Source organism: Rhinichthys klamathensis, unplaced genomic scaffold (assembly GCF_029890125.1).
Source record: "Rhinichthys klamathensis goyatoka isolate OS25496 unplaced genomic scaffold, OSU_Roscu_1.1 h1tg000073l_1, whole genome shotgun sequence".
NCBI lineage: Eukaryota > Metazoa > Chordata > Actinopteri > Cypriniformes > Leuciscidae > Rhinichthys > Rhinichthys klamathensis.
In genome coordinates this window covers 1,587,568-1,606,219 of record NW_026606616.1, presented here as the reverse complement: position 1 = coordinate 1,606,219, position 18,652 = coordinate 1,587,568, and the positions used below count along the sequence as shown (strand labels likewise).

The 18,652-nt window shown below is 39.1% G+C and overlaps 1 protein-coding gene across 3 annotated transcripts in view; it reads right to left on the bottom strand.

Moving 5' to 3' along the window:
• Positions 1 to 2,351: 2,351 nt before the first annotated feature.
• The window catches only part of dazl (deleted in azoospermia-like), an 82,290-nt gene continuing 65,989 nt past the window's right edge, over positions 2,352 to 18,652 (bottom strand). For 2 of the 3 annotated variants that reach the window (XM_056250735.1, XM_056250733.1), the window contains exons 7-9: positions 3,735 to 3,815; positions 3,563 to 3,613; positions 2,352 to 2,422 (exon numbers count right to left, since the gene is read on the bottom strand). In XM_056250735.1, the coding sequence (XP_056106710.1) occupies positions 2,378 to 2,422; positions 3,563 to 3,613; positions 3,735 to 3,815 (177 nt within the window). In that variant the 3' untranslated portion in view covers positions 2,352 to 2,377. The remainder of the gene's footprint in view (positions 2,423 to 3,562; positions 3,614 to 3,734; positions 3,816 to 18,652) is intronic. The other variant, XM_056250734.1, reaches the window with a different exon arrangement.

Genomic DNA, 18,652 nt, shown 5'->3' with positions numbered 1-18,652 from the left:
TCTCATTCTGTTTACGCCAAATTCTGACTCTAACATCTGAATGTCTCAACAGAAATCGAGACTCATCAGACCAGGCAACATTTTTCCAGTCTTCAACTGTTCAATTTTGGTGAGCTCTTGCAAATTGTAGCCTCTTTTTCCTATTTGTAGTGGAGATGAGTGGTACCCGGTGGAGTCTTCTGCTGTTGTAGCCCATCCGCCTCAAGGTTGTGCGTGTTGTGGCTTCACAAATGCTTTGCTGCATACCTCGGTTGTAACGAGTGGTTATTTCAGTCACTGTTGCCCTTCTATCAGCTCGAACCAGTCTGGCCATTCTCCTCTGACCTCTGGCATCAACAAGGCATTTCCGCCCACAGAACTGCCGCTCACTGGATGTTTTTTCTTTTTCGGACCATTCGCTGTAAACCCTAGAGATGGTTGTGCGTGAAAATCCCAGTAGATTAGCAGTTTCTGAAATACTCAGACCAGCCCTTCTGGCACCAACAATCATGCCACGTTCAAAGTCACTCAAATCAACTTTCTTCCCCATACTGATGCTTGGTTTGAACTGCAGGAGATTGTCTTGACCATGTCTACATGCACTGAGTTGCCGCCATGTGATTGGCTGCTTAGAAATTAAGTGTTAACGAGCAGTTGGACAGGTGTACCTAATAAAGTGGCCGGTGAGTGTATATATATATATTTATTTTTTAAAGCATATTCATTGGTATAAGCAGCATTTAATTCATATCTAATTTGAATCAGCAGTGACCAATTCATTATTTAAAGTCTATCTGGCCAGACCATAAAAGGGATGAGACCAACACAGTATAACACCTTTCACAGAATTAAACATCAAGATTCTCCAAACATTTCATCTTAGTCATTATAAAATAATGATTCAGTAACAGCAATACCCCCCCCCCCCCCCCCCACAAACAACAACCACCACAAATGGAGCTCACAAACTACCAGTTAAGAAATCCTTTTTTTTTTTTGCATTATTTTACAAATCTGGTGCCAATATTGCAGTAAACAAGCAACATTAATAAACAAGAGGCAAAAATAAGTTAATTCAATTGTTTTTTTTTATTAATAACAAAAACAGCAAAACCATACAATGCCAACATCAAAATCCAAAACATATATACATAGCAAACCCAGAGTACAATGATTAGAAGCAGCTCTCAGACTATAGCACAATAGAAACCACAACTCCCATGAGGCCATGGGAACTGAGGAAATAAAACTGTGAAATGTCAATACAAGTCAGTCAGAGTTCGCTTTAAAAAAATGTGATGAATCTGCTACAGCTAAATCAGCCCCCCATAAAAAAAAACAAGTGTTGTAACAATAGGTATAAAATGACAGTGCTTTGTGTTCAAAAACACCCAACTCTTTGCAAACTTTAAAAAACAAAACTCAATTAACAAGGGAACTGGTGCGAAAAAGTGCTGGAAAAATAGAAAAAGGCAGCCTGACTGTGTTCACACAGTGATATCAATATTCCGTCATCGCTTTAATTCAAAACAAGTCAACCGTCCTGTGACCTGCTGTGACTTACAGGGCTGAGTATAAAATTTTATTGTAATTTATGAATTAATGCAATGATTTTATTTACACCTTTTAACTGCACTAACAAGAAAGAAAACCAGCAGCAAGGGAAAAAAAATTAATGGAAGTACAGTGATAACTACTGATGAATGAAAGTAGATTTGTAGAGTAAAAAAAGGGGAATGGGAGCCACTGTACCCTGGTGCTCAATAACCAAATAGAGAAAATCTGAACTTGTGCCCTGAACGTGAAAACCCCAAAACAAAACAATTTTAACAGTGAACACTCGCCAGCTTGAATTAGTAAACAAATGAACATTGGTTTAAAATAACACAGAACATGTCAGAACAGCTACCTAAATGCATATGGTGAATCACCAACAGTGAGTCAAACTTTAAAATAAGCAAACATAAATAAAATATAAATATGTATTTGTGAGCTTAAAAGTGTCTTTAAAGTTAGTTGGCCATGAAGAAAAAAGAGAAACACAGACAATACAAATAAATGGGTGGAATAGGCTAAAGCGAACAAAGCTCGTCAAATGTTTCAGTGAGTGGATGTGAGGCCTTAGATTGATTTGATCATATGATCATACTGTAATGTTGTCCCCTCAAAATACACCTCCACATCACACCCAGGATGACCCTATCTGCAACGGTTTGAAAACACAGACAATGAAGTGCACTGCTTGATCTCCATTAAGTTGTTCTCCTCTGCTTCTATGGGAGTCTACCCTAAGAAAAAGAAACAGTGACTCGTTAAAAGTGACTCAAGAAAACCTAAGACCGTATTCTTCATCTTAGGTGCACAAAAACTCACCAAAAAAAGTTGTGTGAAGGTTTAGCTACAGAAGGGTTAGCAAAGTCTGGACTCCACAATCCACGTAGTTCTGAAAGACAAAGTCACACATTCACTCTTCTTATATTAATGAGCCTTTCAATGTTGGCCCACTTTATTTCCCTGCAGGTGTTTGCAGTTTTTATACCCAGTCAGCACTGCCATCTAAAGGCTAACCACAGCACAACAATCAAATATAATCTTCACTAACTATTGGCCAGTGCACTGTGTGGTATTAATGTCTTAAAGCTTAACTTTCAAAACACATTGCATGCATATATAGAAGCATTTTCTTATCACAACATTGCACTGCTTATCCTTCATCTACATTTATAAGTTCTCTTCTTATTTAATACGGCTCAATTAATGAAAAGCAAGATTAAAAGTAAGAGAAGTTAGGAATTTACACAGATATTGTAGACTTTCTCTCAAATGCGACCCAATTTTGATACTATGTTTTGATTTAGCTTGCCAGTGCTTATTGATACACTGCACTGACAGCTTTGCAAGTAATATTAAAACGCTAGAGGCAGCAGTTTCAGACTAGCTTACACACACTCTTCTCAATTTAATTTACAGGGCAAACCAATGTGGCTAATATCTCTGTTCGGTTATATCCTAGGCAATTACATTACCTCACCAATTCAAATTAAGTTTCATATGAGGTACAACAAATATTGGTGCACCTCCAAAATACAACAGAGAAAAAAAATACATTATTACTCATTTGATATGGATGAAAGCATCTGTAAAATTAATAAATTAAAAAAGTTTTAGAACGGACCCAGAAAAAGTGAAATGAAGCTCAATTGACCACAAGTTTTTTGTTTATTTTTAGAAAATGCACCGGAGGTTTCCATACTGTTTTTTTTAATGTGATATCCAAAAATATGCACTAAAATGGTCGATGGAAATAGCTCATGTTGAAAACTGTTGAGCAGCTTCATATTTGTGTGAAAACTGCTACTTTTTTTTTTAAGATTCTTTGATGAATAAAAAGTTTAAAACAACAGCAATTATTTGAAATAGAAATATCTTGTAACATTAGTGTCTTTACTTTCACTTTTGATCAATTTGATTTAAAAATATTTATAGGAATGGCATTTTCAGATACAACTACAACAATCCAGTTGAACCTCTTGTGCTCAATCCCTCATTTACCAACCCCCCAAAAAATGGAAGTGGAGCTGACCTGGTTGACAAGCCTCGTCCTCTGCTCTCCACACCACTGTGGCAGGGGATACTAATAAATACACACAAAAAAAAAACAATGGTTGGATATCTTGTGTAAACTCAGAGTTTTTAGAAATTCAAGTATGCTTATCTGAGTGATGAAAGCAATGTGACCATATGTTTGCATGTACCTGGTAGGCATACGTGGTCTGTGCGTAGTTCATGGGCACAGGTGGGACCATAAACCCTGGAGGACTGGAGTAAGAATAAGGCTATAAAGAAAGAAAGACACAGGGAAAACATTTTAGGAATCTTAGGAATGTGCAAAATTTAGGAAACACATTTTAAAGGCCCATTCACACCAAGATAAGTTAACTATAAAGACAACTATAATAACTACATTAGTCCACTCCAACGCACAATATTGTTCCATTAATAAGCCAGTGTTGCAGTTGTGTTCTCTGCCGCTTAAAATGCTTGAGCTCAAAGCAGGGTGGATTTCCTCAATATTTCATAAGTCAATGTTTTGCGTTTATCAGCTGGAACAAAATATAGTAGTGAAAGTGATTAACAATATTGTTCCTCTGTGCCATTAGCATAATACAGGGGTTAAAGCAAAAAAAAAAAAAATCTTTTGACTGAATTTTCCTTAGCCAAACCACATTCCACAGCCTGTCACACACACAGTTTAAGAGCAGTTGTTTCTTCTTATAATTACATGACTTACATGACTCACTATACCTTCACAAATGAAATACTCAAAGAACATTTGCATTTAAAGAAAGGCCATTTTGAACTGCGTTTCAATGATTTACACACTTTATGAAATTTCCATGTTTTCAATCTAATGCTTTTACAAGACTGGACTCTTTGTGATGTAGTCATATAAATAATTAACCATTTGCATAACTTTAACAAGTTTTTATTTCTCAAATAATAAAAGCCAACAGAGCTTTTGCTGAAAAGTGAGCTAATATCACAAACTATACATAATATAGTATCCGTATTAAACCTAGCCATTATAAATAAATAATATAAAATGTTATTTTTTTATTTTATCCATGTTGATTATATGAAAAGTGAACAGCATGAGCAGGGCCGTACGCAGGATTTTATAAATACCGAGGTCCTTGCTATAGTGATCCTGCTATGGTAGTTCGTGGGTAGATTCTTAAACATGAGAATCAGTTTAAAGTCCCACTCCGATCATATTTTGAGCTATTTTTAAACATTCCCAGTGGTCTTTAAATTATGATTATGTCATTTTTAGTAGTGCTGGGCAATGATTAAAAAATTTAATCGCGATTAATCGCATGATTTTCTTGCGATTAATCGTGATTAATCGCATTGTTACGCGCAAAATTGAATAATGAATTCTAAAGTAGTGAATTGCGCATTTTTGATTTAAATGTACTGCTACAAAAGTGCAATAACATGTGGTTTGCAAAAACTTTAAACAAATAAGGTGCTTTTATACCAGCAGTATTCCCTTTACACAGTATCAATAAAATATTTCTTGTAAATCTCAACTTAAACATTAACGTAATCAAATCAAATATTTAAACAAAGCTATTTGCCACTGCCAGGGCATTACCTTTTATCTAGCTTGTTAAAACGAGTCCAGTTGTCTTTTTTTTTTCTTTTTTTTTCTGAACAGGTATCTTGTATATCAGGGAGCAGCAGAAACAGTCTATGTAGTCAAAGGGTCATGATCACTACTACAGATATAAGTCGACCAACGTTACTTCTCTGATAGCAGCTTAGGTTTGGTCATGGCATGCCATGGTTTCCCACGTAAGATTACATTAAACAGAGGTAAAGCCCAATTGACCGTTCGCAAAAGCCACGCCCCCTAGTTATTGTTGCTACGCCCGTCAAAAAAAATGGTCAAACACGACCAGCGCCACAGATTGCCATGACGGGAAGAGGTGCGTCAGTGACCTTTTTTGGAGCAATACCTCCGCGATATCCTCCAGATCGAGGCAAAAGGGGTTACAGTATGCAGTGGAGGGATATATTCAAAATATAAAAATACGCAATGAAGGAGACACGACTACTATCGAGGCTAATAATGCTCTCAAGCTCTCAAGCGAAATCTGAGAAACCCCATGACCTGTAACGTTACCTCAAATGCAACCAGCACAGCCTTGAAGAAGATTCTATAACCTGTTTCAGTGGCTAATTGTTTGGAGTTAGAAATATATAACTCGCGCTGCATATTTAGTAATTTTGCCTCAGATACAGGATTATTCATTCTCTTTAACAAGCAGGTTGTTCATTACCACGGCAACCGCTTGCGTGTCATGCTGAATGCGATTTTCGTGTTTAAAAAGTAACTATACATAATAGACGGAAAGATGCAGATAACCATACATTATTTATATTCGTTACGATATTGATATGAACTGATGTTGTCAAGTAAGTTAAGCTTCATGCGTTCCCCGTTGCGAACGTGCACTCCTCTAACGTTAGTCTAAACTGTAGTCTACAGGTGCTGCTGCTCATTTCCCCCCGAAAATATCATGTTAACAACAACACTTTAGAAAACGTACTTCCTTTGTGGATCCTCTTGATCTGCTTTCTCCATGTGTCTTTGACTAATCTCATTGTCTCAGTCTCACGCACGCTGCACACGAGTTAACCATGTTCGACACATTTAACTGGGAGTGGGGCCGTCCACACTGTTTTTATCCATTGTAGGGACAGCGCACGTTGTGTTTTCGGCTTTTGAAACGGAAAGAACACAACTCCTCCAGACAATCTCTCGGGGTACCTAGTGTCCGATTTACAAACGCCGTGGGCGCACCGCTTCACCATCTTGCTTGGAGTCAATGTTTGACGGACCTGCTCACATAGTAACGGTTGCTATGATGTGTGATTGGACAATAGCCGTTTTGGGGGAGGGGCCTGCGAACGGTCAATTTATACTTCTGCGTCGAACTCACGCCGTAGCTGTGTAGCGCGCGTACCCTGACGTGCATCTCTCCAAAAATGTAACGTCAATTCTACGCGTACTGCAAGCGCTGTGATTGCTAGAACCGCTCCCCGGGTTTCACACTCTCCCTCTGAATGTGTAATTGCGCGTCAACGCGGATAACGACGCAGATATAGAAATGAAAACCAACGCGTAGTCTATAGCGTAGACTAGAGGCTGCGGCTTAGGTCCGACGCAGAAGTATAAATCAGCCGAAAAGAGTGAGGTGAAGTGGTCGAGCACAGGTGCAGCGACAAGCGGGTGCCTTCCTGTGAAACTGTTGCGGTCATGCTCGCCTCTCGCACGCGCGTTGCCGAAGTTGAATTGTCTAACTTTTTGTACACGACGCGCAGCACAAATCTTTGGAAGAGAGACTGATCCTCGGCTCGCTGTTTGTGAGTTTCCAGAATCTAAATAGTTATCAGGACATCAACAGGAGGGCATTCACATGGCAGAGCATAAACTAAACTAAACGCAGGCCTATCAGGTAAAGTTATGTATAATTTTAATTTAAGTTAAAAAGGCTACAGCTGCGTAGCGCACAGAAGCCGTTGCCATGGTTACTATCCATAGAGCGCCTGTCATTCACTCACGGAGCGCTGTCTCCCTTTCTGTTCACCTGAGAGAACCTGCCAAAGCCTCTCCACTGCTTGTTTGGGTGGGTTATTTGCTGGCTGACCAACATCCCACACCTCCTGTGATCATGGTTTGACTGTAGGCCTATGTGTATTCAGAGCCAGTGAGCAACGGACTTTCAAAATAATAATAATAATAAAAAACGGCGTTAACGCGCGATAGAAAAATTGTCGGCATTAATTAATAAATGCGTTAACGCGATAACGCGTTAACTTGCCCAGCACTAATTTTTAGCCAAAATTTCAAAACCTGTGCCGTTTTCTGGGACTTCGCTTCAGCAGAGCGGCAGTAGCTCATTAGCAATTCGCCTCTGCGTTGTGGGCGGAGCCGTTGGCACGGAGACGACCCTCCCCCTGCCCGTTGCTGAGAGCTCTGTCTCTCCCGCTAGCTTACACCCCCAATACCGGTGGGGCAACAGTATTATATACACGTTAATTATTATTATCCGAAGTTAATCAAAGTTATCACAGATCACCGATCATTATTTCACTCCAAGACGTCGCGTGTGGAGACGCCCAGTGGAGTTACTACGTCACAACTCCAGTCTATTTTAGCCGGCATTTTAGCGTCTGCTACTGATTCACAGCCATTTGAATGTAGAAATACTCAGAAATACAACTTTGAGCTTATTTTTCTCAAGATATGTCCTCTAACATCAGAAAAATGCCTCAAGAACATGTTAACACCTAGAAAAACATTATTTTCATCGGAGTGGGTCTTTAAATCCTGCAATGAAGGATCCACACTACAAAATGCAGAATGTCTATGCTTACTGTTGACAAAACACAATCACATATTCGAAACGGGAATGACCTTAAATGTGAAATGATTCAAGGATTATTTTGCATAGATGTTACATTTCAATCAAATGCCAATGCTATACTTCTGTGTCCAGAGGCAAATGAGCAATTTCTGTGAGCATCACAGATTGGTTTCAGCAACTTGTTTTTGGACTAATCTGTTCATTTAATGGTTCAATTGTTCACTCATGAAGACAGTCACTTGTCGCCACCTACTGGCTTGATGCAAGTTGCGCAAACACTCCCAATGCTGATACTGGTGAAATATAACATTCGAGGACCATATACAAATATTAATATTTATACAATACTACTATTATGGCTAGGGGTGGAACGGTACACAGAAGTCACGGTTCGGTTCATACATCACGGTTCGGTACGATTTCGGTACAATGGAGGGAAAAGCAAAACAAAAATGCAGAAGGCATTGTATTTTTTAAATAAGTTGTATTAATAAAGGCATAGAACCAGTTTATTTGTAGTGCACTGACAATAGTTTTATATAATTAGTTTATTAATTAAATTAATAAAAAGACAAAAAGACCTTGCGATTATGTTTGGTAATTGTACCTGAATGAATTTAAAATTAATTTGCTATATTTCAGATCAATATATTTGTTTTCCTTAATTTTAATTAACATTATTAATTAACAATGTAACATTATTCTCATCTGAATTATAAATAATTCATTTCTGTATAAAATAATACTACTAGTGGTGCACGATTCAGAAAATGTCACGATTCGATACCGATTTTTTGTCTCAAGATTCGATTCAAAATCGATTTTCGATTCCAAAACGATTCTCGATTCAAAAAACGATTCGCAGTATATAAATGTAGTTTACTTTTTCCTATGTGATTGATTGCAGTAGACACAATTTAAAAGAAAACAAAAACAAATTAAATGTAGTTTGATATTACTTTGTCTTCATACAAAAATAAAAACTTTTGCAACTAAAAAGTGCAAAGTGCCAAGCTTTGGCCAGCTTTCAAATACATTTAATTCAAGTTTAAAATAAAACTTAAATAAACAGCTTTTACATTTAGCTTTAAAGTGCTGTAGTCAGATCAAACAAACAATTATCCTAAATGTGGTTTAAGGACTACTTCAGCTACCAGGCTGACTGTTGAAATGTGAACTCGACTGGGCACATTGAACTTCCTAAAAATATACTAATGTCATAGAACCCTTGCGAAATAATTTTAAATAGATTTTAAAAAGCCACCACTACTGGTAACATCTATGGTTAGATTGATTTGTTTAGATCCAGTGAAGTCGTTCATAGGCGTAATTTGCGGGTATCTCCAGTTAACTAGCAGAGCATTCATTTAGTTCGCTATTAAATAAGAGATCTGTTGTTTTTGAAATCAAGCTGAGCGCTGACAGTGCTCATTGCCGCTGCTATCAGTGTCATGGATACAGTGTTCTCTGTGGCTCGCGCAGTCTTCACTCGGACGCGCGCTTCATATCGCCGTTGTGATTCCGGTGAAATCTCAAAATAAAATGCACACAAACGTGATGAACATATTCGGTTTTGATGAGAGAGAGAAAAAACTATACGAGTGCGGTTTAGAACCCGTAACCTCTGACACGCTTGGCAAAAGATCTACAGACCATTAAGAACTCAAACATAATCTGCGGATCGATGCATTTATTTACGGGTTGAGCAGAGAGGCTGCACAGTTTGACCAGCGGGCAAGAACTTGCAATGTAACTATTTATCAGACCGGCCCTCGCAGCCTCGAAACACTACCGAACCACCGGTAAAAGTCCCGACTCACCCGATTGCCACTCCGCCCGTGCACGCCATAAAAAAAAAAAAAAAAGAATCGATTTTTGGAATTCTATGAATCGATTCTGAATCGGTAAAGATTGAATCGCGATTCAAATGTGAATCGATTTTTTTGCACACCCCTAAATACTACCATTAAAAACACATTCGATTTTCTTTTTTAATCAATGTAGAGTGTGTAAGATTAGTGCTCCGAGGACAAGAAATGAAAACCAATGCGATATGATGAATGTCCAAAAGATGGGACCCACAGACTGTTTTGAAATGGAGTTGGATAAATATGTTTTGCTTTTAAAACAGTGTGTGATTTTTGGTTGAGTGACAGTTGTAGGTTACAGTTTGACAAGAGTTTACAGTGTGACAAAAGCACAATGTTGTGTTTTATTGCGAGTGTACACAAATATAAGTAATCCCTTTGCAGGTTTAATGATCTGTATGAAAAAAATGACGGAGTATGTTTTTTATGTTTCCACAGTTCGATCGCGCCTCTCTCACACACACCTTGACATCGCAGCCTGCAACTTCATTATGCGGTCACACCAAACGCGAATAGAGCGTCAAATTCGCGTCTAGTTCGACGCTAGTCCAAAGCGAATAGGACGCGCGTATAAAGCCAACGTTTGAAGTGAACGCGCGTTCAGAGCAAAGCCGGGGGTACAGATTATGTGTCCCTAAAGAACCCGCGTTTCTAACAGTAGTTCCGCATTACATTAATTAATTTGCACGCAAGTTTTATTTAGGTCCTTCGGATGAGACGTTAAACCGAGGTCCTGACTCTCTGTGGTCACAAAAAATCCCAGGATGTCTTTCGAAAGAGTAGGGGTGTAACCCCGGCATCCTGGCCAAATTTGCCCCTTGGCCTCTGTCCATCATGGCCTCCTAATCATCCCTATATACTAATTGGCTTCATCACTCTGTCTCCTCTCCACCAGTAAGCTGGTGTGTGGTGGGCGTTCTGGCGCAATATGGCTGCCGTCGCATCATCCAGGTGGATGCTGCACATTGGTGGTGGTTGAGGAGATTCCCCCCTTCCATATGTGAAGCGCTTTGAGGTCCCAGAAAAAGCGCTATATAAATGTAACAAATTATTATTAATTATTATTTATTTTTATTCCGTGTATTCTCCGTGTAAATTCGTGCACCGAACCGTGACATTATGGCATTATAATTAATAGGTGCTTGTGTTGTTAAATTGCTAATTACAGTGGAAAATATATGCTTAAAGAACATTTATACGTGTTAAATAGTAATACATTGTAATCAGGGTTCTAAATGAACTTTTTGGATTACCAGCCAATCAGAATTTCCACTACCAAATTTTTTTCCGGTGAAAATAAGAGAAATGAGTGAATGCATTTGATCATTTTATTAACATTGTTGCCATGAAAAACGCATATAATAGTACAATACATACAACAAAATATACACAGAAAGGGCAAACATTTCATTTCAAGTTTGGGATCCATCTATCTATCTATCTATTAGGGATGTGCACGAATATTCAAATATTTGATCTGTATTATTATTATTAGAAAAATAAAATACTATTTGAACTTCACTTTTTTTCTTTGTTTTTGCAGTAATAATTAAATGCACTGGGTGGCGCTGTTGAGCGTTTAACAAGTGGATTGTATTTGATCACATATGGCGCTTTTCCACTGCATGGAACGGTACGGTTCGGTACGGCACGCTTTGGCGCTTTTCCACTGCATGGAACGGTACGGTTCGGTTCGGTACGGCACGCTTTGGCGCTTTTCCACTGCATGGTACAGTACGGCTCGGTTCGGTACGGCTCACTTATGGCGCATTTCCACTGCATGGTACGGTACGGTACGGCTCGCTTTAAATGGTACCTGCTCTGTTGAGGTTCCAAGCGTACCGTACCGATACTAAATGTGACGTGAAAACACTACAGATCACTGATTGGTCAGAGAGACAGAATTGTCACTATCAGCGTCATTGTATTTGCGACACGAGACACTAAACCCACTCGATTTAAATAGCCAGTAGACAACAGCCACCGCTGTAGCACCTGTTTTAAAACTACTTGCTTGACTTGCTTGAAGAAAAAAGAAAGAAAGAAAACTTCCATAAAAAAGAAATGGCTGAATCGTGGTCAGTGGACGAAGTGCAGACGTTCGTCTCGTTGGTTGCCGAGGAGCGGATAAACTATAACGGTCCGACTATAATCCCACCCACTTTGAAGCGGTACTAACTGCAGTGGAAAAGCAAACCGAGCTAAAGCGAGCCGAGCCGTGCCGAGCCGTACCAGCAGTGGAAAAGCGAAGCGAGCCGAACCGTGTCGCGCCGAGCCGAACCGTACTGAGACGTACCAGCAGTGGAAAAGCGCCAATAATGTCTTCATCTGCCTCGAAGTTTGGAATTACAAAATGGAAATGATATTACAAAATGGAACTACTTTTAATCAATTATTAATTAAACTGAGTTATCATAATATCACCACCACAATGAGAAATCACATGAAATCCAAAGAAACAGCAGTCGACTGAGGAAGCAGCTTTACCCCGAGGGAATCGTGATCCGAGATGATATCTTCTGGTAGCAAAATGATTGAGACCGGTTTAAGAACAGAAAATGCAAAGTGCTGTTAGTAACTTCACTTTGCACACTGTCTCTGCAACGTCTGTCAGCGTAGCGCGTTTTCTCACTCGAGCATGTGGATATTGTTTCTCAACATGAACGTGAAACAATATAAACACGATAATGCTGACTCGAGTGCATGTACGACGTTCTGTATGATAACTGCGCAGTCTGCTTTATCAGCGTTTTTTTCCATTTGCGCTGCTTGAGCTTAAATGCTTTTGTTCTTGATATTTTTTGTTTACACATATTGTTTAATGTTTTCAACTAAAAGAAAACCTTAAGATATTTAGTAAGCTGGTGTATATTGCCTAATGTAAGCTTTTTCAGAAATAATGACTTCAACTTAAAAAACAACAACGTATTTCTCGTTAAACGACATTTAAATAAACGAATATTTGATTTTTATGAACGCGAATATAATATTTTTTGAAAAATGTCCATCCCTACTCTATCTTTTTAGTTTTCTTCTTTCGCGTACATGCGGCAATCCTGACAAAACATGACGACATTTTCGTGATTAAACAAGCCATTCACGACCCGTCAGCCATTTGGCATTACATTTTCTTTTCTTCATTTCTCTGTCGATATCCACATCCCCTGCCTCGTTCCTCTTCTTGCCCCCAGAAGTCTGTCCCAACCACCGCCGCATTTAGTTTAATCTTAACTTTTTACTTTACTGGCTAACTCCCTCGTCTTTCAGTCCATGCTCCCTGCTCTGGAGTTCGTCGTTCTTCTTCCTTGTGTTTTCTGGTGGACGCTCCGTTTGTTTCCATGGTTTCTCACGCTGGTTTCACTGCAAACTGCGCGCAGCCAATGGGCGTATGAAACGTCATCACGTAGCCTTACGGCACAGTGTTCATGGGAAATGTAGGAAGTACTGCCAGGGGATAAATGACCGAGAACAGAGCCTTATGTATCCTGCATGTAATGCCTCATGCATCCCCGGCCAAACTGTCTAGTAAGTTTATTAAGACCCGGCAAAATGAATTTTAACCCGCATTTGGCGGGTGTTAATTTAGAACCCTGATTGTAATAATGTTAATATCATGGGCACAGTATGCAATTCATACTTTGCACGTGATGTCACAAGTACTGGCTGGCGGGCAAGAACGTCGTTCTCCAGCAACGAAACCCAGTAAACTAATCAAGGATCTTGCAGGACGTCGCCAGTTTTACTATACAAAAGTTGGTGCTTTGAGGTTTGTGATATCTATGGTTTTCAATGAGAACCAGAGATGACCCAACAGTAGAGCTAGATTATTTACGGTGGAATTATTACTGCTCGATTATCTTAAAAAAACCTTGTCTGCTTTACACAATTTAGCTACCTTGGAGTTAATTCTATTTCTAGTCCATAGTTATGCAGCTAGCTCGCTAACAGACTTGATAGCTACTAAAAGACCCATAAGACCTGGAACTACAGGACTCTATGTTGAAAATACCCGTTTGTTGCCCGCCAGGTATCCATGGTAGTCACGTGACTGCAAAGTATGAATACCTGCTCTTCCTCTCTCATCTCCATCACATTCTCTCTTTCTTCTCGCAGTCTCCTAATCTTTACTTGTATATCTTCTCTTCCCAAAGCTGAGTTTTGATTGATACCGTCTTTGCAAACTGATTGTTTCTTTTACTCGTTTAATACTTTTATCGTAAACAGTTGTTTGGTTTAGCTACTTACATCTCGAAGGCCAGACTCGCACTATATGACCGTTAACTGAAAGTGTCGTGAAGCGTCGCACTAAAATTCGCACTCGGCTCGGACCTTCTGTGAACAAAGCCCTAAAGCCTACTTCGATTAGATTTTTTTTTCACCATGCCTGGGAAAACAAGCGAGTGTTGCGACGGCGCCTCTATTTGGGCGCACCTTTCACGTAGGGGTGTGCCGGTTTCAGAATTGGTGATGACGGTTATGACGTGAATCAAATGTGACGGTTCGTAACATAACCGTCGTCGGGGGGGGGGGGGGGGGGGGTGAATAACTGTTCGTTTGTTATAGGACAAGTAGACACTGATTAGCTACTGGCGTTTATTTAACATGAACAGCAAGACAAATAGAAGTGAATGTGCTTTCCATTAAATGTATCACACAGTAAACAAATCCTTAAACAAACGTTTGCAAACGTTGCAAACAAACGTGCTTTGTTTTAAATAAATCGCACACAGTAAACAAAACCTTAACGAAAAAACTTTGGAATTAATTTTGCAATTTAGACGCGCAAACTGCGTGCCGGTGCGGTGAGACGTTCATGCTCGGGCAGATTCGGCTTGAAGTCGGTCACCCTCGGACGCGGCGCCGCGCGCGCTGTTACAAAAAAAGCCGTCCACACAGCCAAGCCAAATGGGGTCTTGCCGGTCGTGCGCACCGAACGCGTCATTTTTGCCGCGCGCACCTTCGCGATCGTGCGGGCGCGTCGTCGAGTATAAACAAGGCTTTACTCCGTGTCAGCGCGCGCTCTGATCGGTAAAGGTGCACAGACCTCTCCCGAATCATCTCCAGCAGTAGCAGCCTCCGTTTCCCTCGTAAGATGATATTAGTATTTAAACATTCTCTATGATAAAAAATGTTTGTAAAAAATATTTTAATAGCACGGTTTTGGCGGTTATAGAGTACTAATGACGGTGTTCAACTATAAACCGTCGGTCTCACGGTTATATAATAACCGTCACACCCCTACTTTCACGCATCTACATTTAAAATAACGAATAGGGATGCACCGAATATTCGGCCGAATAACTTATCGAAACAATACGGCAGAAATGTTGTGATGACACAAACAGAAACCGCGACCTGCACGTGCTTGTCTAAAGCAACATGTCTGCGGTGTGGACGTATTTCGTTATATCTGAACCTGCGAGGAGACAGAAGCCTTGTTTATACTTTCGCCTGCCTCCGCAGCGCGAGTCTCCACAGATAGCGCGCGCACCTCTCTAGCCCAAACGGTCGAGGCGTTTATACTTGACGCGCTCGCCGTTGTACTATTCTTTGAAACGACAGGGGACTAAAGTAACTGTCCTCCAACCATCAGGAATCGGCGAGAAGAAAGATAAACACGTGACTGTTTATTTTATAGATTACAAAAATAATCACGTAAAACCCAGTAAACCCTGAGATTACTACTTGTTCCATATACATATTTTTTTGTAATGTCACATGTATGTATGTATGTATGCATGCATGTATGCATGTATACAACTAAATTAACGCTCTTAAATATTTTCTAATTTCACTAAACATATTTCATTAAGTTTCGTGTACATTTGTATTAAACATGGACCTTTGTTCATTAAAAAGGCTTTTTATGCTATTGTATGCTCATTTTTTAAAATGTAAGCAACTAATTTAGACGTGCAAAGTGGGTGCTGGTGTGATGAGAAGTTTGTGCTCGCCTTTTTTTTTATGAGAGCACATTTAATTTTAAAACCTTTCTGCAGGCCAGTAGATTATTATTTAATGTACACATGAGTGGGGTCAAGTTAATCATTTAAGTTTGAATTTTATTTTATACTGTGCATTTTGCTAAATAAATATTTGCATAATTTGTAATTGATTTATTCTTTGAAAATTTTATATTAATTTATGCAATTGCAATGCCTAGATTTTAGTACATTTTGTACACAGTCATAGCCAAATGCAATGGTACTAATAATTGGCATAATTTCTTTCGGTGTTTCGGTTTTCGGCCTTGGTTTCCTCTTTTTCGGATTTGGCCAAGAATTTTCATTTCGATGCATCCCTAATAACGAACGGGAGCGCAAAAAGCAGCTCAGATGAAGTTGGTTATCGTGGCGATATGCAATATCATTGCAGCACCAAAGTAGAGTTAACATTAGGCAATTATTTCACAACCATCATTATATCCACTTCAAAAAATTACCAAGGTCCTGACCTCGGGGACCTCAATGGTGGATACAGCCTTGAGCATGAGTAAGATAGGATCATTAGATGCACAATATATCGGGAGACATATGAAGTGGGTCAGACATGATTTTGACCATTTCATTAAGTTTTGTATAAAGTTTTTCTTTAAAGTGAATTTCGTTTTGTATAAATTGTATCTTAATTTTAATCGATGTTTCATCAAGCAATTGCCTAGATTTAATAAATGAGAAGCAAATATAGCAGACAATATAAACAGGACAAGGAGGCGCCGGCGCGATATTGCATTGGACGTGAACTGGAGCACGTCTCATAAGTAACTGTAAAATATAAATGTAAAATATATAACTTGCATTAAGAAAACAAACAAGGTAATTGTAGGGCAAGCAAGCTACTGCCAATCCAACTGGGGCAGGCTCATGCAGGAAGCACAGCTTTTCCAAATGTAAACATTTAAAATTAATAAATAATAATAATGAATAAACTAACTGCACATTAGCTTTATAGGTAGAATGGGGTAACACAGTGTCTACACCGGACGCGACCTTTGTCGCTCGCGTCACAACAGCTAAAAGCTGCCTACACTGGACGTGACAAAGCACCCGCTGCAAAGCATTTGTCCTTCATGTCAGTACGTCATAAATAGAACGAGGCATCAGTTTACTGTCGAAAATTTGTCGCTCACGTCGCATCCAGTATATTCGAATATATGGTTTTTTTTTTAGAGGGAATATTCGAACGTCATTTTTGAGCAATTTTGACAGCCCTAGCACACATTAGTTTCCACGCCGCTGACAAGGTATGAAACATGGCTAGCTAGCTAATGTAGCAAACGAGTATAAGCAGCTCATTGTGAGAGTAAAAGGCTGGGACATTGTTTATTTACTTTATAGCATTGCATCTCACCAACTATTGTGAAGACACCCCTTGTCTGCTGCTGCCTGAACAAGAGACCTACTTACTGAAGTGAAAGGGTTGGCTGGTGTCACGACAGTAGCAAACAATGGAGCGCGCTCTGCTGGACAAACTACGCAATTACACAATTTACAAGCATTTTATCTGCATTATATGTTCTGTTAAAAAGAAAAAAAAAGGTCATATACGCTGATGCAGATATATCTGCGACATGCTCATATCGGCCGATAAAATTGGCAGAAATTGGTCAGGCTCTACAATCTATTGTATTCTATCCCTCACAGGGAACATTCCTTTTAAATATTAAACGAAGCTACCCTGACTAAGTTCTATTCTTTCTAATGTTAAAAAAAAGAAAGAAAAAAAAGTGTTATCAGTTCTCTTCCCTGTTGTGAACAGGTTTTAACTCCTTCCACATTAGGCCTCATTCATCCATCTGATGTCTTACGACAGGGTTCACGTGTGATTCATGAAACATTTGTATGCTGCCAATCCCATCATTCAAAGGATCGTACGTTGATAAATGTGACGGCTCAAAACCACCGTAATTCAAGTAATCTCATGAAAGAGAGATTCATCTTACACCAAAAACACCTGTTAACCTAGTAAATGCAAACAATTAAATTAATTCATACGAATATTAAATACCGGTAAATAAAACTATTTACAAACATTATAAACATATAGCCTAGGCAATTTTAGTTCCCCTCATTCCACAACAAATCCTTTAAATTTATCGGTAGGCTATTCAGAACAAAACAAGAATGAAAATCTAATTTGGCACAAATCCACATATTTCCATATTCCCAATCTAACATTTGGTGTATTGGTGTATAACATTATTTATGATGTAAACCAGGCTTAGTACTTAAAACATCATCCTTGAAAATTTGCAATTCATCCAAAATGTGTGTTTGATGGGGCGGTGGGCACGCTCAGCACATTGTACAGCGGACCATTTAATTTGAGCAGTGTAACTTATGTTTGGTTCCCAACATTTCAGCGAGTTCAAACTAAAATGCAAAGTTAGCAACGGTACAAACTGATGTTTGTGTGCGTGCGGCACCTGCGCGATCAGTGGGCCTTAATAAAAATTAAGAAAACAAATACAATGCGCTTTCGGCGGTCTCATTTTGTGTGATCTCATTTTCTGTGAACTTGTTCGTGGAGTGTCATTTATTCTGCTATTTGCACATGTAAAACATTTGTATTTTTAATGGGTCACAGACACCCACCCATTCTAATTTAATTTCAATTTGACATTCTAATCTAGTCATTTAACAGATAATGATCAGTTAAAAAGCGTCGGTTGTTGGTCAGGAAAATAATCTAAATTGAACAAAATGCTCTCATAATAATTTTCCACCAGATTTGCTATTCTGCTCGCACCTTCATGCTAACTCCAAAACTTGTGTACACGGGCTGAAATCTTACGTGAGATTTGATTGTAGCCACCGCTCACGTCCATATTGATAAATGGCAAGTTTTACGATCAGTTTTCTGTTTTCA